This window comes from Alexandromys fortis, unplaced genomic scaffold (assembly GCF_014885135.2).
Source record: "Alexandromys fortis isolate MF-2015 unplaced genomic scaffold, M_Fortis_MF-2015_v1.1 scaffold_154, whole genome shotgun sequence".
Taxonomy (NCBI): domain Eukaryota; kingdom Metazoa; phylum Chordata; class Mammalia; order Rodentia; family Cricetidae; genus Alexandromys; species Alexandromys fortis.
The window spans coordinates 3,982,738-4,005,626 of record NW_026068040.1 but is presented as its reverse complement, the minus strand read 5'-3'; the positions used below and the strand labels follow the sequence as shown (position 1 = coordinate 4,005,626).

At 44.0% G+C, this 22,889-nt stretch overlaps 1 protein-coding gene across 1 annotated transcript in view; it reads left to right on the top strand.

Annotated features, from left to right (window-relative positions):
* Positions 1 to 22,889, top strand: part of Xpot (exportin for tRNA) — a 41,894-nt gene that overhangs the window by 13,778 nt on the left and 5,227 nt on the right. The window contains exons 9-23 of the mRNA XM_050165476.1: positions 1,973 to 2,209; positions 3,341 to 3,379; positions 4,092 to 4,154; positions 5,619 to 5,743; positions 6,217 to 6,361; positions 6,519 to 6,638; positions 6,890 to 6,984; positions 7,621 to 7,690; positions 8,387 to 8,625; positions 9,480 to 9,765; positions 11,573 to 11,762; positions 12,766 to 12,882; positions 13,034 to 13,149; positions 14,206 to 14,253; positions 20,212 to 20,283. Coding sequence (XP_050021433.1) covers positions 1,973 to 2,209; positions 3,341 to 3,379; positions 4,092 to 4,154; positions 5,619 to 5,743; positions 6,217 to 6,361; positions 6,519 to 6,638; positions 6,890 to 6,984; positions 7,621 to 7,690; positions 8,387 to 8,625; positions 9,480 to 9,765; positions 11,573 to 11,762; positions 12,766 to 12,882; positions 13,034 to 13,149; positions 14,206 to 14,253; positions 20,212 to 20,283 — 1,962 coding nt within the window. The remainder of the gene's footprint in view (positions 1 to 1,972; positions 2,210 to 3,340; positions 3,380 to 4,091; positions 4,155 to 5,618; positions 5,744 to 6,216; positions 6,362 to 6,518; positions 6,639 to 6,889; positions 6,985 to 7,620; positions 7,691 to 8,386; positions 8,626 to 9,479; positions 9,766 to 11,572; positions 11,763 to 12,765; positions 12,883 to 13,033; positions 13,150 to 14,205; positions 14,254 to 20,211; positions 20,284 to 22,889) is intronic.

Genomic DNA, 22,889 nt, shown 5'->3' with positions numbered 1-22,889 from the left:
CCTTTTGTCTCTGGGCTTTTATCTTTATTTCTGTATATCTTATTTTCCTTCTTACTCTGTGGCTCTCTGGGTTGCTGGCCCCTGATCTCTTCCTCTCCTTGTTCTCTTGCTCTTCTTCTTCCTCCTTTCTCCTGTTCATCTCTTGATTAGGACCATCGGGTGTTTCAGACAGCTTCACAGAGTTAAACAAATGCAGCATAAATAAAAGTCACACACCTGAAAACAATATTCCCTAACCCCCCAACTAATATCTGTGGCATTTTCTTTGCACATTTGGTTACACCCATTCTGACACTTAACAGTCAGAGTAGTGTGTGCACTTTGCAAGTTTACAGTGTTGATCGAGCCCTGAGTAACAAATCCACTATTTACATTACAGAACATTTGACCTTTGACCCAGGTTAGTCCTAGTAACCATAAAAGCTTCATTTTCATCATAGACTTGAATTTTAATGTAATTTTTCACATTTTATTTATGTGTATGTGTGTTTTATCTGCATGGCTGTGCTTGCATCATTTGTATGCCTGGTGCCCAAGGACGCCAGAAGAGGGCATCAGAGCCTCTGGGACTGGAGTTAAGGTGGTTTTAGGCTGCCGTGTGGGTGCAGGTCCTCTGGAAGAGCAAACAGCCCTGAGCCCTTTCTCACACTGAGACTGATGGGTCTCAGAGTAGTGAGTTAGTCACTTAGGTAATACGAAGACTGTGTTCTTATGTGTGTGTGTGGTAGAAATGGAGGCAAAGCATCGTACTAGCACTGTCACCGAGCCCCGCCGAGCCGTGGCAGCACTTCAGATTTAGCTACGGCTGTGTGTGCTCCAGTGCTAGAGTGCACATGGGGACCTACCAGGTGGGTCCGAGGATGGACCTCGGGTTGTCAGGCTTGGTGGCAGTCCTGCCAGGCCCTAAGATGTCTTGTATTGGTGATAATGTCAGTAATATGGTTCTTATAGATTCCTTCTTCGTGCACCAAAGATTCGGTTACCTTCTTCTGCCTTACTTAGTGTCTGGGTCTTTTAAGAAGAGGAAATCTAAAATAGTGAAAGTCGGGCCTTTGTCTGTGGGAGAGGAGCTCATGGATAACTAATAATCGGGAAGCCTATAGCATTGGCAGTGACTCAAGCAGGCCACTCTGATAGCAGCCGTGTCTTTGTAGGGACCGAAGTCAGAAAGTTCGGAAAGGACTGTTGTCAGCCATTACACAGGCAGTGCAGGTGCAGCAGCACTGATGTCGCTGAACAGTTAGGAAAGGCAGCTCGGAAACGACTCTTTTACTTAAGGTCTTTCTTGTTTCCCTCCCTCCCTCCGTCTCTCCCTCCGTCCCTCCCTCCCTCCCTCTCTCCCTCCCTCCCTCCCTTCCTCCCTCTCTTTTTGGGTAATAATATCCACAGGACTATCATCATTAGAATAGCAGTTGTAGGCATGGTTGAGAACACTGGCTGCTTCTCCAGTGTCTGAAACTACAGTTCCTGGACTCCAGTGCCCTCTTCTGGCCTCAGAGCACTAGACACATATGTAGCACAGATATGTGTGCAAAACACCAAACATGCAAAATATTTCTTTAATCAAAAAACAAAACATAGTTGCTTTCAGAGTACTATTGGCTAATAATGGTAGCAGAAAATTTCACGTTCTGATAATTTTACTGTCATAATGACAGAATTGATAGCTGTTGTCTTAACATTGAGCCCTGGGGGCCAGCAAAATGCTCAGCAGATAAAATCCCTTACCTTGAGGTCCTTATGACCGGAGTTTCATTCCTGAAACCCCTGGTGGAAGGAAGGAGAAGACTGGCTCCTGAAATGGCGCCCACACACGCCCACACTAACCCCTCCATGTCATAACCGATTACATAGTATTTTTCTTTTTAAGATTGAGCCCTGTAATTGGCACTACATTCTTGCTAAAGTTCAAGGGCTTTCCTCTTCCCCAAGGTAGGTGGTTGTAATTGTGGTCTTTGCTTACTGCTCATAGGAAGAAGATTTGGACTTCGTGGCCAGGTTTTCTAAGCTGGTGAATGGAATGGGACAGTCCTTAATAGTTAGCTGGACTAAATTAATTAAGAATGGGGCTGTCAAGAATGCTCAAGAGGCGCTCGAAGCTATTGAGACAAAAGTTCCACTTATGCTACAGCTGCTAGTTCACGAGGATGATGATATCTCCTCCAACATTATTGGGTTTTGTTACGATTATCTGCATATTTTGAAACAGGTGAGTCATCGTGTTCTTTTTGTCTAGTAGATATTTAAAGAGCTGTTAAAAATGGAGAATAAGAAAGAAAACAATCTCATATTCCTTATTCCAAGACAGAGATATATAGATATATTCTGTTACTTATTTACTGGCTTTCTTCTTTGTGGTTTTTATTTATTTTATATAAAAAATATAGACAAAATGTGAATAAGTTCTGAAATACACTATGGACTTGGTGAGCCATACTTATGATCCCAGCACTTAGAATGGGGAAAGGGTTCAGGTCATCGTCTGTGTCACAGCAAGTTCAAGACTAGCCACGAGCAACCTGAGGCCCTTGCCTCAGAAGACACAATACATTCATGAGGCATAAATGTGGTCTGGGGTTACTCTTGTTTTCTGTGTGTTCCTTTAAACCTGTGTGTTTCTGAATACAGCAACAACTTGTTAAACTCTTTGCTGACAGCTGCTTCCCAGTAACAACACAAAGTGTGATGGTGAAGGTCCCCATAGTGCAGTGTGTGGTGTTCTGAAGACTAGTTACTTCTCATTATGACATTAAATGAAAGACCGTTCCTGTTGTTAGTTTTTACCAATTATATTTAATTATATCGAGGCTTTCTTCATTCTTAGAAATGTAATTTTGCATGCAGAAGAGTTTTTAAGATTGCGGGAGCTATGATCGTTGTTTTAAGAAACTAAGCATGGTCAAGCATGTCTTTCGGTGGGGCAGAGGCAAATCTCTGAGTTTGAGGCCAGCCTGGTCTGTATAGCGAGTTCCAGGCTAACCATGGCTACGTACTGAGACCCTGCCTCAGAACAGCAAAAACACCCTTTATTGCCTTAGAGCTTAATTCTTTTCTAAATACAGGATAAACAATTTAATCAGTCAGATCAATCAAGTTATTTACTAGACATGATATTATTACGTCTGAAGTTAGGAATTGACTGGTTGCTATCAAACTACTCAGCAAGAATTTGTGTGTTTTATTTTTTTATGCTGGAGATTAGACCCAGGGATGCTGGGAAAATCTCTATCCTGTAATTGTACCACCAGCTCCTTTGTGTGTTGTTTTAGAAGATACTGATTGATTAGAAAAAAATTGATAAGGAAGCATAACATTAAAAATAAATTATTTTTATTTTAAGCTTTCAGTGCTCTCAGATCAGCAAAAAGCTAATATAGAGGTAAGTAGCTTCTTTAAACCAATGATAGATTTTTCTTTCCCCAAATCAGTGAGTTTGCTGGGATTCTTCACCAGACTGTGGGTGAGGGGGTTTCTTGTGAGCAGAGACAGCTCCGAGGCAGCTACATCCTTGAGAGCCCACCCAGCTTTGGGTGCCAACTCCTCTGCACAGTGTGTTGGATAATCTTTTCCCAGCAGTCCTTCATGAGTGGATAGCCCTGGGGGGCGGGGCTTAGTGAATCTGTTGAGTTTTAGGGACTTGTGATTTGTTTGTTTCCTGAGTCCTGGGTAGCCTTCCTCCACGAGGGACAAAACTCAGGTTTGTGCCCACCACTCCACCCTTGCCATCCTCCCACCTCCTCCTCATGAGATTCCCTGTGCCTTGGAGTGAGTAGTATAGATGCCCATCTAAAGCAGATCAATCTGATCAATTCTTTTTTTAAAATTTATTTTTACTATTTTATGTGCATTGGCATTTTGCCCGCATGTATATGTCTGTGTGAGAATGTCAGATCTTGTAATTACAGACAGTTGCAAGCTGCCATGCAGTGCTTGGATTTGAACCCAGGTCTTCTGGAAGGGCAAGTCAGTGCTCTTTAACCACTGAGCCATCTCTCCAGCACTGACCTGATCAATTCTTTGTCTGAAGTCTACTTTGAAATGTAGCTCAACTTCTAGATTAAAAAAAACAAATGTTTCCTTTTTAATTTTAGGCAATCATGTTGGCCGTTATGAAAAAATTGACTTATGATGAAGAATATAACTTTGAAAATGAAGTAAGTAATTTTACATCAAAGAACTGGTTTTAATTTTATTGTTTGTTTGCATTAAATTAGTGTTTTATATTTTAGTTTGAGACCCTTTTAAAACGAGAAATAGTGTTTTAAATCAATCTTGTTTTTACTGATGTATATTAATGTCAGTTTGGGATAACACTCATGGAGACCTGAAACCTTCACTGTAAGAGGTTGGAGAGGCGACTGATTTGGTCACGTGCTTGCTGTGTAATCATTAACATTAGGATTGATGGCTATAGACAGCTGGATTTGGTAGTGCCTGCTTGTAATTCAGAGCTAGGAAGGTGGGAAGGTAGACCTCGGGGACCCCCTCATGCATTTGCAGCCAGCCTTGCCTAAGCGTTGAGTCCCATGTCTTACTGAGGAAGATGGATAGCTCCTGAAGGCAGTACCTGAGGTTGACCTCTTGTCTGCTCATATACACTCGTACATACAGAATCTTGTAAACTGGCCTTGGTGGCCTATGCCTGAAACCCCTGCAGTTGGCAGCCTTAGGCAAGAAGATTGCCATAACTGTTGAGCCAGCCTGGGCTACATATTGGGTTACAAAGTGAGACCTTGTCTCAAAAGAAACAGAAGGGAGAGGCAGGCGGATCTCTGGGAGTTCGAGGCCAGCCTGGTCTACAAGAGCTAGTTCTGGGACGGGCACCAAAGCTACAGAGAAACCTTGTCTTGAAAAACAAAAACAAAAACAAAAAAAAGAAACAGAAGGGAACCTGGGATATAGCTCAGTGGGAGAGCCTTTGCTTGCTGCGTGCGGGCCTTAGATTATATCTATAGCAGTCCAAGGAAAGAAAAATAATATTTATTAACATTGAACTTACACCTGACATATTACTGATGATCTTCTCTCATAGTGCATTTACTAGGAGTGCTGGGTTGAGGCTCAGTCTGGAGAGGGTGAGAGTGAAACTCAGCTGAACTTGCTCATCTAAAAGTGTCCAGAGTCACAGAGGACTGCTTCCCAGTGCGTCCTGGACACTGGGGCGTGAGTGCTGAGGTGTGTGCTGCGGAAGATAATAGAAATGATAACCAGCACACTGGCCCCAGTCCTCACACTGTTAGCACGTCAGGGGCGTGAGTGAAGACAGTAGGGCCCTCCCTAGACTGTGTGCGACCCAGGCCTTTAATGGCCAAGGTTATTGTTAGGATTGCAGGTTAGTGAGCAGGAAGGGATGTGCTACTGAGCATTTGTGATTTTTCTATCCAAAGATAAAAGATAGGAGTTAACTGATCGTTTATGTAAATTTATTGGTTGTTCTTGTGAGGGTAGGCCAGGGTGTTGCAGTGGAGGTCCGAGGACTGCCTTGGTCAGTTCCTCCTCCCTCTCCTGGCTGCAGGTAAGGAGAGCAGCTGTCAGCTCTGGCGTCAGGTGCTCCTAACCTGCGCCATCTTGATGCTGCACATAAACCATTAAGACCAAGCTTTTAACTTGTGTTGTAGGGTGAAGATGAAGCCATGTTTGTAGAGTACAGAAAGCAGCTGAAGTTGCTGTTGGACAGGCTCGCTCAGGTGTCCCCGGAGCTAGTGCTGGCTTCCGTTCGCAGAGTGCTGAGTGCCACACTGCAGTAAGTCCTGCTGTCAGAGTAAGGCTCCTCTTGTGCGGGCTGGTGTGCAGCAAATGAGTTGTGCAGCGTCCAACGCGCAGCGTCCATCGCCCCTTATGTCCCTGCAGTTTGTTTTGCTCCGTTGTTTACTTGTGTCTACCTCTGGCATAAATTACATTGCTTGGCAAAAAGGGTTTGACTTTTTAACTCATTCAGGACATTTCTAAGAATGGTTTTTAGTAGCACGTCCGTTTAGTATACTTATGAAACTGCAATCCACGCAGTCAATGTACTTCAGCCATCTTTCCCCCCACCACACAATGTTACTTCCCGCTGGGTTGGTAGCCAGTGGGTTTCATTACGGTTGGTTACAGGAGTGGACAACTCACCAGTGGCTGTGCCACTGAAACGGCTCTGATGGTGCGTTCCTGTCCTGAGTATCAGGAGTTATCTAAAGTTTATGTCAGATGTCACATACTTCTGTGCCTTGGTAGGAATTGGCAGACTACACGCTTCATGGAGGTTGAAGTGGCAGTAAGATTGCTGTACATGTTGGCAGAAGCTCTCCCAGTGTCACATGGTGCTCACTTCTCAGGTGACGTTTCAAAAGCTAGTGCTTTGCAGGACATGATGCGAACGGTAGGTACACCAAGGGTCCTTTACTGTGACGTGATGTGCTCTGTGTGTTGTGTTGTGGGCTCATGGGTTCTTAATCGTTAGAGCTTGGTGTTTTTATGGAGGGAATTATGGATGTTTCGGTAAACAAAAATGGGTCTCTTCATTTTTCCCTTTCCAGTTGGTGACATCAGGTGTCAGCTCCTATCAGCACACGTCCGTGACTCTGGAGTTCTTTGAAACTGTTGTTCGATATGAGAAGTTTTTCACTGTTGAACCTCAGCACATTCCGTGTGTACTAGTAAGTGTGTTTCACTCGGTCTTTGATGATCAGATAGTGTTCTGTCTTTGTTCTCTAACTTTTCTCAGAGTCAGAAGTTTAATCTAACGTTGGGTGACAGTTTATGTAAGTTCAGTGCTTAAGAGCAGTGTGATGTGCCATTCCTCCTTGTTCCTGGCCCTGCCCAGAACTACGATTGGGTGTGAACAGAGATGCAGTATTGACAATGAAACGCTTGAATCAACAGAAACGATCACTGTCTCTTTCTTCAGATGGCTTTCTTAGACCACAGGGGTCTGTGGCATTCCAGTGCTAAAGTCCGGAGCAGAACTGCCTACCTGTTTTCTAGATTTGTCAAGTCTCTCAAGTAAGTATTGGCTTTCAGCGCTCTTGTGGAGTGTGCACATGGGGGCCGCTGGGGGAAGAGGTGGCTCCTCCTGCACAGGCTTCTTTCCCTGCTGACTGACCAGTTACTGTAGTCAGCCTTGTTTGCATATTTTTATGCGACTTCATGTATTGGTATATTGTTTTATAGGTTCTGTGCATTGAGTGTGTGATGTGTGAGGGATACAGCCTTCCCACTATGGGATCAAGGTATCACCCTCAAGCCATCATGTTTGCAAGGCACATGCATTTCATTGCTGTGCCGTCTCCCTAGGCTAGCGTTTCTGTTTGTTTGTTTGGTCCCAGAGAGTCTCTGTCTACCTACCACGTTCTGGGAGTATAGGCTTGCAACGTGATGCTCATCTTGCACGTACATTTTTAACCTAATCTGCTATCTGTAGTACCTTTATAAGTACTTTTCTTTTAATGTGAAAAGTACTTAAGTAGCATTCTCTTGGCAGTACTTCACTACAGAGCAGGTGAACTTTTTAAATTGCTCATATGCTAATTTTAGTAATCAGATTGGCTAACATAAAACTGAGCCTTGGTCCCTTCTCTTTTAAAGGAGGGTTGATATTGAGCACATTACTTACCTTGTTTTCCTCTTGATTTCATTCAGTAAACAAATGAACCCTTTCATTGAGGATATTTTGAATAGAATACAAGATCTATTAACCCTTTCTCCACCTGTAAGTATCTTCTGGGTGTCTTCCTCAGATATCAACAATACCTATGCTTCTCGGGCCCCACTTTTGTTTAACTAGTGGGGGTGGGGTGTGTGTGCACAGTTTATTTGGATCTGTTTGCCAAGGTTGTTTTGATGACAAGCATATCAGTAATAGAAGGACTTTACAGTGTAGAGTATGTTCTGATTTCTCTGTAGTGTTAAATGTAGCTGAAATTTAATGGAAGAGAAGAAACTCACCTTGTAGATTAGTCTGTGATGACATCGTACTTGTCATTGTCAGGGCCACTTAACACTAGAGTTCTTGTCTCAGACTGAAGTCAGTGTCACTTCACTAAAAGGACTTAAGTTGAGATAGTTTATAAGTACATTTTGATATACATGTATATTTTGTTTTGGTGGGTTGGTTTGTGTGTGTGTGTGTGTATACACACAAACATATTTTTTGAAACAAGGCTTTTCTGTGTAACGAGCCCTGGCTGTCCTAGAACTCACTTTGTAGAGCAGGCTGACCTTGAGCCTCTGCCTCCCCTGCCCTGAGATTAAAGGCGTGTGCCACCTCCATCTGTCTTTATGAATGCTTGGTATATGAGCCAATGTGGTAGATTATATTTCCTATCTCTCTTGTGCTTATTCTTTATTAAGTTAAATGAGAGGCACTAAAATGTAAACATGCAGATAAGACAAAATTCCCTTCCAGGAGAATGGTTACCAGTCCTTGCTGAGCAGTGACGACCAACTCTTCATTTACGAAGCAGCGGGCGCACTGATTGTTAGCAGTGACTACCCAGCAGAGAACAAGCGGGCCTTAATGAAGGACCTCTTGACGCCGCTGATGGAGAGGTTCAAGGTTCTCTTGGAAAAACTGATGATGGCGCAAGATGAAGAGAGGCAAGCATCTCTTGCAGATAGTCTCAGCCATGCAGTGGGATTTGCCAGGTGAGCCCAAATGCAATTACAATTAAAAAATATGTGTCTGCATAGGCAGAACCTCTGCTGTGGGTCTTTTTAGCATGGACACACTAAACTGTTTTCAAAGCTGAATTCCTCTGGTTGTGTAAACCCTTGTCTCTCCAGTAAGTTAAGCTGTAGCTAGCAAAGAGGCTAGGTCATTTGCTAGCTGTGTGTTTACCAGGAAGACTATCACTAACACTCCTGCTTCTGACTTCAGTGTAAATCAGTCTTGTCTTTCAGGAGGTTAGCCCAAGTGTCTGTGTAAAATAGCATATCACGACATTGTGGTTTAGTATTGGTCCCCTCAAGACAAGGTCCTGAGATTGCTTGGATGTTACACTGTGTCCCAAAGACCACCACGCAGGCATTTACTTCTTTCCTGGATTGAAATGATTGCTAATAAAGTTATATTACACCATATACTTCAGTGCAGGAGCCAGGCCTCACCTGACCGTGAATGGGAGGGATTAGGTTGGTTCCTAAATTTAGTGAGTACTGCATACAGATTACCTAATGGCTTAGTCATAGTAAATACATTTTTTTCCTGAAGATATCAGGATTTTAGAGAAGCAGATAGACTCAGATTGTGTTAACTACTTCTTACTTGTTTAATTTATTTCACATTTGTTCTGTGATGACATCTGGAAGCATCATTTTCCCACAGCCATTAACTAAGGGGGAAGTTAATATTGATGTAGGAAATAATTGCTGCCTTGGTGTTTGTTGACAATTTGCCATCTGTTGCGCATTGTATCTTTAATACTCTGAACTTTAAAGAAGAAAACTAAACTTGACTGTCTGGGTTTTGGTCACATACTGTCTGGGTTTTGGTCACATAGTCGAACCAGCAAGGCTTTCAGCAACAAGCAGACTGTGAAGCAGTGCGGCTGCTCCGAGGTTTACCTGGACTGTCTCCAGACGTTCTTGCCGGCCCTCAGCTGCCCTTTACAGAAGGACACTCTAAGGAGCGGGGTTCGCACTTTCCTTCATCGCATGATCATTTGCCTGGAGGAGGAGGTTCTTCCGTTCATCCCGTCTGCCTCAGAACACATGCTCAAAGACTGTGAAGCAAAAGACCTCCAGGAATTCATTCCACTCATCAACCAGATTACGGCCAAGTTCAAGGTACTGCAAACCCTGAGAGTCCTAAGACTCTGGCGACGGACGCATCCTCTGCAGACCTAAACTAGACTGAGTGTGGTGGAGGTGGGGTTGGCCTCCATCACATTTCACAGTATTTGTTAATACACGGTCTGTCACTAAGCTTGGATAGGAGCTTAGGGTTGCCTGGCTATCCGGTAGGCTCCGGTGGGCCTTCCCATTTTCAGTGCACACAGCCATTCCCAGCTTCTCCTTACAGAAGACTGGAATTCAGACTCAGGTCCTCAACTGTGTGTAGGAAGTTCTTTGCAGGCCAAGCCCTCCTCAGCCCCACCTTTGCCTTGTAAATAACCCTGAGTTACCTGGTTACTTTGGTCATGGAGTGTCTATCATTCTGAATAGTCTACTGTCTGCCCCACAGGTAAGGTGAGGGAGATTTCTAAGTTGAAAAAAGTAATTTTTTTGTGTGTATGAGTGTGTTGCCTGCATGCACGTAAGTGCACCATGTGCATGACTGGTGTCTAAAGGATCACCTGGAACCGGAGGTACAGGACATGGAGTTGGCATGCTTCCATGTGGGTGTTGGGAAAAGGACTTAGGTCCTTTGCAAAAGCAGCAAGATGGCTTAATCACTAAGCCACCTCTATGGCCCCCAAGTAGATGTTTTAATAAAAACGTTAATCACTGTAGTGGGAGAAAAGTACCAGGAAAAGCAGGTGAACCTGGTGCTGAGTTCTGGCTGTGAACACGTGGCACCGGAACAAGAAAGAGTCTAGAAGTGATCCAGGGAATTAAAATAGGCATGAACTGCTTAGGGAGAAAGGCCAACACTTGCACAAGGCTTTCTGAGTTCAAACTCGGCCATGAATGATTTTGGATGTCGCTTTATATTCCTCATTTTATTTATTTTTATATGGTAAAAATTCTGCCTTATAGAAGAGGAAACTGGGGTAACTAATGGAAGTCACATATTTTAGTTTAATTACAAAAATAAGGCTTTGAATTTTTTTTTTTTAGAATTTTTTCCCTTAGAAACTTAAATCTTAAAATATTTCTTGGCCAACTTTGATCATGATCACTTGTTATTTTATTTCAATTTTTTTCATTTTTCATGGATGCACATGCATGCCAAAGCATGGAGATCAGTTTTTTCTTTCCATCTTTTCATGGTTTCTGGGGGCTGAACGCAGGTCACTAGGCTTGCACAGTAAGTAACTTTACCTGCTGAACCGTCTTGCTGACTGACCCACAACCAAAATTCTAAGATACAAGTTGAACTTTTTTGGTTTTTGGAGACAGGGTTTCTCTGTGTTAGCTTTGTAGCCTGTCCTGGAACTTGCTCTATAGACCAGGCTGGCCTTGAACTCAGAGATCCACCTGCCTCTGCCTCCCAAGTGTTGGGATTAAAGATGTGTGCCATCACCACAGCCAAGCAAGTTGAACTTAAGATTCACTTTTATGTGTATGGTGTGTGGCCGGAACACGTGCTGTGCACCATGTGCATGCACTGCCTGGAGAATCCAGAAGAGGGCGTCAGTCCTTGGGACAGAAGTTACTGATGGTTACATTGCCTGCCATGTGGATGCTGGGAACGGAATCCAGGTCCTCTAGAAGAGCAGCCAGTGCTCTTAACCCCTGGGCCATCTCTTCAGTCCCGTGCATGTTGAATTTAATCTTGAGTCCTTGGGTAATGTATCTGTTTTAAATTTGCTAGGTTGTAAATTCCCTCCCTAGAGAGCACGGAAAGACTTTTTAACACACTCTTTCTGAAGCCTCGCTGTACTGTTTTTCATCACTTCCAGGGTGCAGTAACAGATGTTCTTTTTTCCAGATTCAGGTGTCCCCATTTTTACAGCAGATGTTCATGCCCCTGCTTCATGCCATTTTTGAAGTGCTGCTACGACCAGCAGAAGACAACGACCAGTCAGCTGCGCTGGAGAAGCAGATGCTGAGGAGGAGTTACTTTGCCTTCCTGCAAACGGTCACTGGCAGCGGAATGAGCGAAGTGATTGCCAATCAAGGTAGGGATGCACGCCATGCCTCATGTGTCTGCTGAGGTCCCTGCCACAGTTGTACACCCTGTGGTCAACGTGAGTGGAGTAAACACCGAACTGTGAGGGTGTGGTCTGGTGGCCCTCTGGTTGTCCAGCACTCTAAGAATAGAACTGAGTTAATGCATGTAAAGCACCTTACAAGCAGTTTGTATTCAGTTTCTCTTGAATTGCTGGTGAGCAGCGTAGTGAGCATGACAGTTGAGTCTTCCTGGCTAGTTGGCCATCTTATAACTGAAAGTAGAACTAGCCAACCATAGTGGTTGTTATTGCACTTATCTGGGAGACTGAGGCAGGACAGTGAAGTGCAAAGCCTTCACTGCACAGTATTGGGGCCAGCCCTTTTCTTTACAAGGGAAGAGGGGTAACCTGGGCATACTAATCGGTTACACTGTGATGAGACACCGTGGCATAGACAACTTAAAGACCTTATTGTTGCTTACAGTTTGAAGGGTAAGTCCATGGCAGTCATGCCGGGGGCACGACAGCAGGCATGGTGCTGGAGAGCAGCTGAGAGAACAGGCACAAGGCAGAGAGAGCTGACTGAGAATACGGGGAGCTTTGGAAGCCTCAAACCCAACCAGTAACACCCTTCTACCAACAAGGCCATGCTTCCTAATCCTTCCTAAACAGTCCACCAGCTGGGGACCAGGCTTTCAAATATAAGTCTAGGGGTCCAATCTCATTCAAACCACCACATAGAGCCTTTAATTCCAGTATTGGTGTGGCACAGGCAGGCAGACATCTGTGAGTTTGAGGCCAGCCTGGTCTATTCAGCAAGGTTCAAGATAAACAAATGGATGAATAAATAAATAAAATTCAGCAGAGCAGGATATTAAAGGAGTCCTCAGTGCTTAGAATTTAGGTGGTTGGTTAATAAAAGAGATGAAGACATTTTATCACTGCTGTAATGTGCTTTGATTAGTGTGTATTTTGAAATGCGTGCTTCAGGTTGTTTTTTCTTTTCTTCCAGGTGCAGAGAATGTAGAACGTGTGCTGGTTACTGTTATCCAAGGAGCCGTTGAGTATCCAGATCCGATTGCACAGAAGACATGTTTTATCATTCTCTCAAAGCTGGTGGAGCTCTGGGGTGAGATGAAGTTTTGTTTTCATTTTGTTGAGATTTTATCCTGACCTCCCTCCACCCCCAGACTAGGACTCAAACCCAAGGCCTCTTTTCCTTTATGTGGACTGAGTGACTTTCTTTTTAAACAATGTGAAAATTTGGATTCTCTTGGCAGGAGGCAAAGATGGACCAGTGGGATTTGCTGACTTTGTTTATAAGCACATTGTCCCTGCATGTTTCCTGGCCCCTCTAAAGCAGACCTTCGACCTGGCTGATGCGCAGACCGTGTTGGTAAGCACCTAAGTCTGTCTACCATGCACAGATCTTGTAGAAGCTTCTCTAATGACTGGCTGATTTTGCTTCGTGGATTTTTTTTTTTTTTGGTGGTTTTTCAAGACAGGGTTTCTCTGTAGCTTTGGAGCCTGTCCTGAAACTAGCTCTTGTAGACCAGGCTGGCCTCGAACTCACAGAGATCCACCTGTCTCAGCCTCCTGAGTGCTGGGATTAAAGGCGTGTGCCACCACCACGCGTGTCTGTCTTTATGGATTGTTTTTATATATACATTATGACTTCAAATTAGGATTCATTGAATTATTTGTTCTGGAGACAGAACAAGGATATCACACATTTGGTCGGTCATCCCTCCTCTTTGCCGTTTCCCCCTTTTCTTTGTCTTTTTCACTCTCTCCTTTCCTCTTCCTTCTTCAGTTTCTCTGTCTTTTCCTTCCTCCTCACTTGGGTTTAGCTGGCCAGGATCTCACTGTGTATACCAGACTTCCCTTAAACATGTAGCCAATCCTCATGCCTCTGCCTCCAGAGCGTTGGGGTTATATGCATGTATCATCATGCCCTACTCTGGGGCTTCCCCTGTGATTAAGAGTATTAATAAACAATTTTCTTTTTGTGTGATGGGTCCCAGATCCCATCATCAGAGCACTTCATGTGAAAGTTGTTTCCTCACTTCTCGTTGGTTTATTAAAAGACATACTACATTAGGGCTGTACTTTGTATTTTTTTTTCTTTTTCTTTTTATGTCTATGGGGTGTTTGCTTCCATGTATGTCTACATGCCATGTGCATGCCTAGTGCCTCCAGAGGCCAGAGAGGGAGTCAGATCCCCTGGGACTAGAGTCACAGGTGGCTGTGAGCCACTGTGTGGGTGCTGAGAATCAAACCCTGCGGGTTCTCAGGAAGAGCAGCCAATGGTTCTACCTCGAGTCCTCCCTGCAGTCTCCAGTGATTTGTGTTTTGCTTTCTTCTGTGCAGATTTTCCTTGCGGTAGCTTGGAGGTGGGAGGGTTTGTAATGAAGAACTGCCCATATTAAAATCTGAAGCTTGTTTTTTGCAGGCGCTTTCTGAGTGTGCTGTGACTCTGAAAACAATTCATCTCAAACGGGTAAGGCTTACAGTCCTTGCTCCTTCCTCAGTTTATTCCGTATTTGCTCTGCTTTCAGTTGGCTCTGACTTATGCCTGACAGCTGTGTTTTCTGAAAGGTGACTTCAGGACTGACTGTTGTGGCTGTGGAAGGGACTGAATGAAAGTAGCAGTGACTGTTGCTGCCTTCACACTGTGGGTCACAAGATAACTTCAGCATTCAATTTGTACAGCCAGATGTCTGTGCCCTGTTTGTTCTGGGTCTGTGTGTATATGTGCAGGCCAGAGGTGCCTGTGGGGGAGAGGGCACATTGCTTGTGCCAGCCAGAGGTCAGCCTCAGGTGTACTGGATCTGGGGCTCCTTGCTGGACTAAGCTGGCAGGGCATTCCAGGGAACCGTGGTTTTTGCCTCCTTAGCACAGGAGTTAGAAGCATCCCTCAGCGTGTGGGCTTTTGTAATTAAGGTAGGTGTTGGGGTGCTTGGCCAACTGAGTTATTACTCTAGCCTTTAATGTACATATGTGTGTGTGTATGTCTATATGTACATATGAACATATGTATATATTTGGTTCAAGATGAGGTTTCTCTGTAACAATCCTGGCTGTTCTGGAACTCGATTTGTACACCGGGTTGGCCTTGAACTCACAGAGATCCTCCTGCCTCGGCCTCCCACGTGCTAGGATTAAAGGCCTGCGCCACCACGCCTGGCTAATTGATTTATTTTTTAATTTGCTAATTCACTGTTTTATTGGTTTGTTGAGACAGGATTTCATACTGTAGCCCAAGCTATTCTTTTGCCTCAGCCTCTCACATGTTGGGTTTACAGATAGGATTAGAGACTTCTGTTACTTGTAAATACCAACTTCTTTCTGGGCAGTCTCATCTTACGTATAGCTTATAACTAACTTTAGGTATTTTCAGATAACTTGAATTAGTTCCCAACATTTAAAAATAAGTACCTTTTTTTCTTTTTCAAAAATTCCTAATTCCTTCTTCTGACCCAGCACAGACCTGCATTTCCTGAGCTGCAGTTAGCTGCAGAGTAGCCCATTCCCTGTCTCCGTAAAAGAACGAGACAGCAGCGCTTTCGCTTCTCTGAGCTTGAGTCTTTTTCTTCTGGTGGAAGGCTGGCGGTTCTCAGTCCCACAGCATGCGCCACCATGCATGGCACCTGTGCTTCCCTAGGTAGGGTCAAGGCTGAAGGGAGTAGGATGAATCCCCTGCTGCGGAATATTACTGAACTGTGTAAAGGTGTGTTAAGTTGTTTCTGGCTTTTGTCAGCGATGAAAAGATGTGGTACATTTGTTTGATTAAATAAAATTAACCTGGGGTCAGGAGGTTGAGCAACAACTAACTGACAGAAGAGGTAACAAGGGTTCTTTAGTGGGGGCTAGCTAAGCAAAAGGATGGCCCGTTTTTAGGGAGAGGAAGATGCCAGGGGCCAGCCACACAGCCAGTCACAGAGGAAAAAGGAAAGAAATGTATAGAGAATGAAGAAAGTAAAAGCACAGACACAAAAGATAGATGGGATAGAAATAAGCTGGATAGAAATAAGCAAGCTAAGGCCAGACATTTATAAGTAAGACTAGGCTTCCGTGTGTTTATTTGGAAGCTGGATGCGGGCCCCCAAAGAGTTTGGAAACACACAGACATCCTACAATTTCCGCTATTTATGGAGCTAAGAATCAAGGGAAAACAATGTATAAATAACAGTCAGTAGTTTAAACAGGCATTTTAATGGGTCTATAAAATAGTAGAGGACTGAGACTGCCTGGCTGAGCAGTAAGCAAGCCATAGAAAGAGGTGTAGTTTGTCTGCTAGGTCTTAAGACGGATGTGCGTTGGCTGGACTGTCTTTGTGGACAAAGCATGCTGTGTGAGGACAACAGGTGTCCATGAGGGATCTGGTGGAAGACTGGACTTAACCCTTCCCAATTATGCATATAGGCAGAAGCAATAGCTTAAAAATGCAATGGGGATAAATGTTAGAAGCTGTGTTGTTGAACTGAATGGCCGGGTGGTTGTAGTGTGGGTAGCTGGGTAGGAGAGATGGTCAGGAAACTGTTGGGAGTACGAGCGATACATGCTTAGAACTAAATGCTGACTTTGGCATCCTCACCGTTAGTCTGTCAGAATTTATAAGATCAGGACCAAAAGAACTTTGCCTAAAGCAGCAGCAAAGAAATACCCAGAAAAAGAGGCAGCTTCAATAGGCAGAGTACGTGCTGTCCTGCAGAGGACTGTATCCCTTCACTCATGTGGGAAGGCCCTCGAGTGGGCTGTACCTCTAGCTCAAGGGATCCAGTGTCTCTAGACACACACACTCATTCAGTCACTGAAAACACACATACACATAATCAAAAATAACTTAAAATGAGAGTGCTACCTGTGGGTTTCACCACAGTTAGGCTGTTGTGAAAGGTAAGGGCAGAGAGTCATGACAGGAGACGCTTGTGAGTTGGGACGAGGGATGAGCAGTGTAAAATGGTGATCTGAAGCAGTGCTTTCAATCCAAATTAGTAAAAGTCCTAATTCAAACACTTTTGCTTGGTTCTGCTTCCTGGTTTTGTGGTGAGAGGACTTCTTTTTTGGATTCAGTCTATTTGGTGTTCTGCAAGCTTCTTGTATCTTCATAGGCATATCTTTCTTTAGGTAGGGAAAGTTTTCTTCTATGATTTTGTTAAATATAGTTTCTGTGCCTTTGAGTTGAATTTCTTCTTCTGTACCTATTATTCTTAGATTTGGTCTTTTCATGGTGTCCCATATCTCCTGGATATTTTGGGTTAAGCTTTTGTTAGATTTAATGTTTTCTTTAACTGATGAGTCTATGTCCTCTGTTGTATCTTCAGCGCTTGAGATTCTGTTGTCCATTTCTTGTATTCTGCTGTTCATGCTTGTGTTTGTGATTCCCGATCTTTTTCTGTTTCTATAATTCCTTCAGCTTATGTTCTCTTTATTTCTTATTTCAGTTTTGAAGTCTTGAATAGTTTCTTTTATATGTTTGATTTCTTTTTCTTGGTTTTCTTTAACTGATTTGCTGATACCTTCCAATTCTTTGTCTTTCCCTCAAATTCTTTAAGGGAATTTCTCTTTTCATTTTTTTTTGGGGGGGGGGGGTTCAAGACAGGGTTTCTCTGTGGCTTTGGAGCCTGTCCTGGAACTTGCTCTTGTTCATCTTTAAGAATTTCAAACATTCTTCTGAAGTTAATTTTTAGGTCATTTTCTTCTGGTTCATCCATATTTGGTTGTTCAGGTCTTGCTGTTGTAGGGTCTTTAGGTTTTACTGGTGTTGTGTTGCTCTTTGTGGTGTAGCATGTGATCTTACCTTGTCTACTCATCTTTTCCTCTAACAGGTGTGGTTGGGGCTGTCTGAGATTCTGTTGATTAATCTTCTAGGTGCCAGTGAATCCAAAGCTCAGATGGTTGATCCTCGTGGTACAGTCAGTGTCACAGTTCTAGTTACCCCGTTGGTTATTCCTGTTCCTGGAGATAGCTCAGCGCTCCTGTGCCTTGCTCTGCTTCTTGCAGTTTGCTGTCTCAATACTACTTTGGCCTAGGTTGCTGGCTTTGCCCTGATTCTGTAAATCCTGGTCTGGATCCCCTCCTGCAGAAGTCCCTGGCTTGGAGTTGAACCTGTTCTGGTGGAGATCGCTGGCTCAGTTCTGATCCGCCAGTGTCCTGGGACTGGATTGGCTTCCAGGACTGGATTTGCTCTTGGCTTCTGCTCCTGGTGGAGCTTGTTTCCTCAGGCCCACTCTGTCCTAGGTAGCTGGTTCAGAGCCTCTCCTGTGGAATTTGTTGCCCAAGATGGAGTTCCTTGCCTTGGGGCAGATGTGGCCTAGGTTACTAGCTTTGATCTGTGTCTGTAAATCCTGGTCTGGATTCCCTCCTGCAGAAGTCCCTGGTTTGGAGTTGGGCCTGGAAAGGTTTCTGGCTCTGGTCTACTCCCTCAGAGGTCCCAGATTCACACTCAGACCCGCAGAGGTTCCAGGTTCCTGCCTATTCCCTTTGATGTCCCAGACCAATGCCCGGACACTCGTTTCTGGTTTTGAATATTAGAATACAATCTACTTTTCCAGACACCCTTGTTTTGTGTTTTGAAAAGAAGGTAATTTGTTTCTCTCTCCTCTTCTCTCTCTCTCTCTCTCTCTCTCTCTCTCTCTCTCTCTCTCTCTCTCTCTCGTCTGTGCAACAATACAGGCGTATGGGAATGGCAGTCAGTGTGTTGGAAATAAGCAGAATGGGTAGACTAACGGAAAGGTGAGACGCCAACTGAGAAACCCTTCAGAATCAATGTAGTGTTCATTCCCCACAGCTGACAGATTCTCTCTGAGGGGTCGGGAAGTTGAGACCTGGCCCATTTAGGTCGAGGGCCAGGAGTCAGAGCAGACAGGAAAGGAGAAGGACTGGTAATAGTAAGTAGAGGAGAGGACAGTGGAGGGAGGCGGCCTCACTCTGCAGCCAGGGTGGCACCATACTCAGAGCAGTCCTTGCGCTCGAGCCTCCCCAGGGCTAGCTGTGAACCACTGCTTTTGTTTAGTGATTTACTTCCAGGTTGGAACCATCAATTTACTAAAGCCCTTAAAAGTTATCAAATGCAGGCCAGGGAAGATGGCTCAGCCATTGGACGCTTACTGTGCAAGCGCAAGGACCTGTGTTTAGGTCTTCGGCACCCACAAAATAACCAGGCATGGCTACACACATCTGTAATCTCGGGGCGGGGGTGGGGGATGTAGACAGGTGGATCACCTCTGGAGTTTACTCCCAAATTGGCCAACTCCAGATTCAATGAGCAATCCTGTCTGAGAAGTAAGGCAGAGAGCAGTGTATGAAGACAGCCAGCACCAATCTCTGGCCTCCGAGTGGTCACGCACAAGTTATCAAAAGCCAGGAAATTAATTGCACTTCTTTTCCTAAGTGTTGGATTTGTTCAATATTTTTTATGGCTTAATCTCAAAAATTCATCGCTAGGGGCTGTAGAGAGGGGCTGCAGGCCAGCCTGCTTTTTGTCCTGCTCAGCCCCTGTACGGCTAGCTTTACGCCTGAAATAACAACACACAAATTGTATTCATTTAAACACTGCTTGGCCTATTAGCTCTAGTCTCTTACTGGCTAACTCTCATATCTTGCTTTAACCCATATCTAATAATTTGTGTAGCACCAGAAGGTGGTGGCTTACCAGGAAGATTCTAGTGTACGTCCATCTTAGGCTGGAGCTTCATCGCATCTGGCTCAGAGAGGAGAGGCATGGCGATTGCCTCACTTTCTCCCAGCATTCTGTTCTGTTTACTCCGCCTACCTGATTTCCTGTCCTATCAAGGGCCAAGGCAGTTTCTTTATTAACCAATGAAATCAACTCAAAACAGAAGACCATCCCACATCAAGGGGGAAGCGATTTTTTCAAAGTGTCTCCTGGATTCCTTGGTTGTAGTTGGAAGCGGGTAGGACCCAGAGATTGGTGGGGCCCTCTTGCTCCACTGAGTTTACCAAGGCTGACTTCAGAAGGTTCACATGTGGGTGTGCTAGGAAATGGTCACCTGACAGCAGTGGCTTCCTCTTCCCTACTGTTTTGGGGAAGGAAAGTGAACTGCACTGCTTTTAGAACATCAGTTTTTTCTGGCACCACCTCAGCCTTCCTTCCATGCCCTCATGATCTGTGTTCTGTTCACTGGCAGATTGATAGTATTGCCCTTTGCTGTAGTTCTTCAGTGCTTTGAAGATGTGGCTGTAGACACAATCTTTGTTGTATATTATGTATTACATAATATATTGTATGTATATAATGTGCACAGATATTTTTATGGGTCATCAAATCTATCCAGTAACTTAATTTTTCAGATGGAGAACTGGGGACTTAGAGCAGTTAGTTTAAGTTGGCATAGAGCCAGGTTTCAAATGAAGAAAGTCTGATCTAGAGCCTGTGTTCTTTCCCTAATTATCTCGTCGTGTTATTAGTGCCCAGTTGTCTTTTCATCTGCAGGGCCCTGAATGTGTGCAGTACCTTCAACAAGAGTACCTGCCCTCCTTACAAGTCGCTCCAGAAATAATTCAGGTAAGAGCTCTAACAGATTTCACTGGGAATTTTATTAAATAAATGTGAGTGTATACTTCAAGTCTAAATTTTAATTCAAAAAAGTCAGATAGTTATCCGGGAATAAATAAATAAATAAAAAGCCAATTAGCATTTAACTTATTTTGCTGTCAGTAGCCTAGAGTCTAAAGTAATCCATGAAACTGAATGAGAACAATTTTATGTTTTCATTCTCACTGATCTCCAATACAATTTTAACTTCCTACCATTCAGTGACAGGCCACAATAATAGTAACATTGTAACCACACCTAATGGAAAGCACATTTGTATGTGCATGTGTGCGCATGTATGCAGAGACAAGCTCAGGTGCCATCCTCAGAAATACTGTCCGCCTCCCCTGAGGCATCTGTTTCGGGCCTCTGGCTGAGCTAGAGTGACTGGGCCACAAGCCCGGGTGTCCTGCTGCTGCCACTCCCGCCGTGCTGGGGTTACAGGGACATGCCACCATTGGGTTCTGAGGTTCAGTCTCTGGTGCTTCCCAGACGAGGAATCCCCCAACCTGATGTCACATATATTTTCATGGCATATTGGTTGGAAATACTTAGAAATAATTATTTGTGGGCTGGGCAGTCGTAGTGCACACCCTTAATCCCAGCACTTGGAGGCAGAGGCCGGTGGATCTATGTGAGTTCAAGGCCAGCCCAGTCTACAAAGCAAGTTCCAGGACAGCTAAGACCTACACAGAGAAACCCTGTCTCGAAAAATGGGGGGAAAGGGAAATATTTGTGTGTGTGTCTCTATTTTGAAATTATGAGTATTTGAGTAGTGCTGCTTATGTTGTTACCTAGGAAGATACCAAGTTTTGTTAAAATCCGAGTTCATGGGGCTCGGTGTAGCTCACAACCACCTGGAAGTCCAGTTCCAGGGGCTCCAGTGCCCCCTTCTAGCCTCTAAGGGCTTGGGGTGCACATAAACTCATGCAAGCCCATATACATAAGAACAAATAGAGCCTTTTAAAAACCAAAGCTCATTACAGTTCCTTTCTTTTCCAATTCTGAAGTATTGTGTGCTTTTGAGGGTGGAAGGAATGTTCAGGCAGGCAAGGTAGCCCCTGCATGCAGTTCTGCCACTTAAGAGACTAGGGCAGGAGGGCTGGAGAGATGGCTCAGTGGTTAAGAGTACTGACTGCTCTCACAGAGGACCCGGATTCAATTCCCAGCACCCACATGGCAGCTCACACCTGTCTGAAGATCCAGTTGCAGGGGATCTAACACCTTTGTACCAATGCACATAAAAAATAAAGTTAAATAAACCATAAAATATTAAAAAAAAAAAAAAGAGAGAGAGAGAGAGAGAGACTAGGGCAGGAGTCTGAATTGGAACCTGCTTGATTATAAGTGAGTTCCGGACCAGCTGGGGCTGCCGAGTGACAAGCAAACGGAAGAAGAAAGAAGACGTGCTATCGCTTGCCAGCAGTGATCATAGCACATGAAGACTTTGTTCTGGCAAGCATGTACTTCAGTGGTGGTATGTTTGCTTGCCTACCATGTGCAAGACCTTGGGTTCAAAGGCAAATGAAAATGGCAAAGAAAAAAGAAAGAGTAACAAGGGGGAAAAAAAAAAAGAACTTTTGCCCAGGTTTGTGTCAAGGTTTTGTTTTTTGGGATTTTTGTTGTTGTTGTTGGTTTTGGGTTTTTTGTTTGTTTGTTTTTTGTTTTTGTTTGTTTGTTTTTTGTTTTTTCAAGACAGGGTTTCTTTGTGCCTTTGGAACCTGTCCTGGAACTACTTCTTGTAGACCAGGCTGGCCTTGAACTCACAGAAATCCACCTGCCTCTGCCTCCAGAGTGCTGGGGTTAAGGGTGTGCCACCACTGCCCGCCTTTGTGTCAAGTTTTTGATGTTTAAGTCTGAGGTTGTGTTTTGAGGTGGGCGGCTAGAACGTTACTGTGTACTTTGACATTTGACAAAGTGTAACAGCACATACGTTGTTCAGCAGCTTCCCATACTTCTTGTGCTGTAGTACATGCAACCAATGAAGCTTTTTCAAGTTTTATTTTATTGCTTTAAGACAGTGCATAGAGTGTACCTACTGTGTGGTATTGTTAATTAAAGAATAGTGTTGTTTATACAGCATTAGATAGGCCTCTAGAAAATTCGTTTTACATCATTTAGATTTTTTGTCTTTTGATTTTGATGTATTACAGCTCATGAAAATCAAGTCAAACCAATTCTCACTACCAAAGGTTACATAAGGGATTTTCAAATATTACACCCAGACAAGTTGCTCTTTCATTTTCTCTAAGTCATCAGGGCAAAAGAAATCAAAACCAGTGTATTATCTCAGACTTGGTAGGTTAGTCGCCAGCAAACGAAACAGCCGAACCCCTAAAGTAGTAAGACTCATCAAATCAGAAAGCTGAATGGCAGCTGTGGGGCCAGAAAGAAAGTGTTGAGTGGGCACAGGCATCCATTTCTCCAGGGTGAGAAGACCTGTGAGATCTGCCGCATGCAGGTCTGCACCATACTGTGCAGGGTAAGCTGTGTTTATTACCCACAGTTTAAAACAAAAGGCTTATTATGAATTAATTAATAATTTGAATTGTACTACTGTACAGTATTGTTAATTA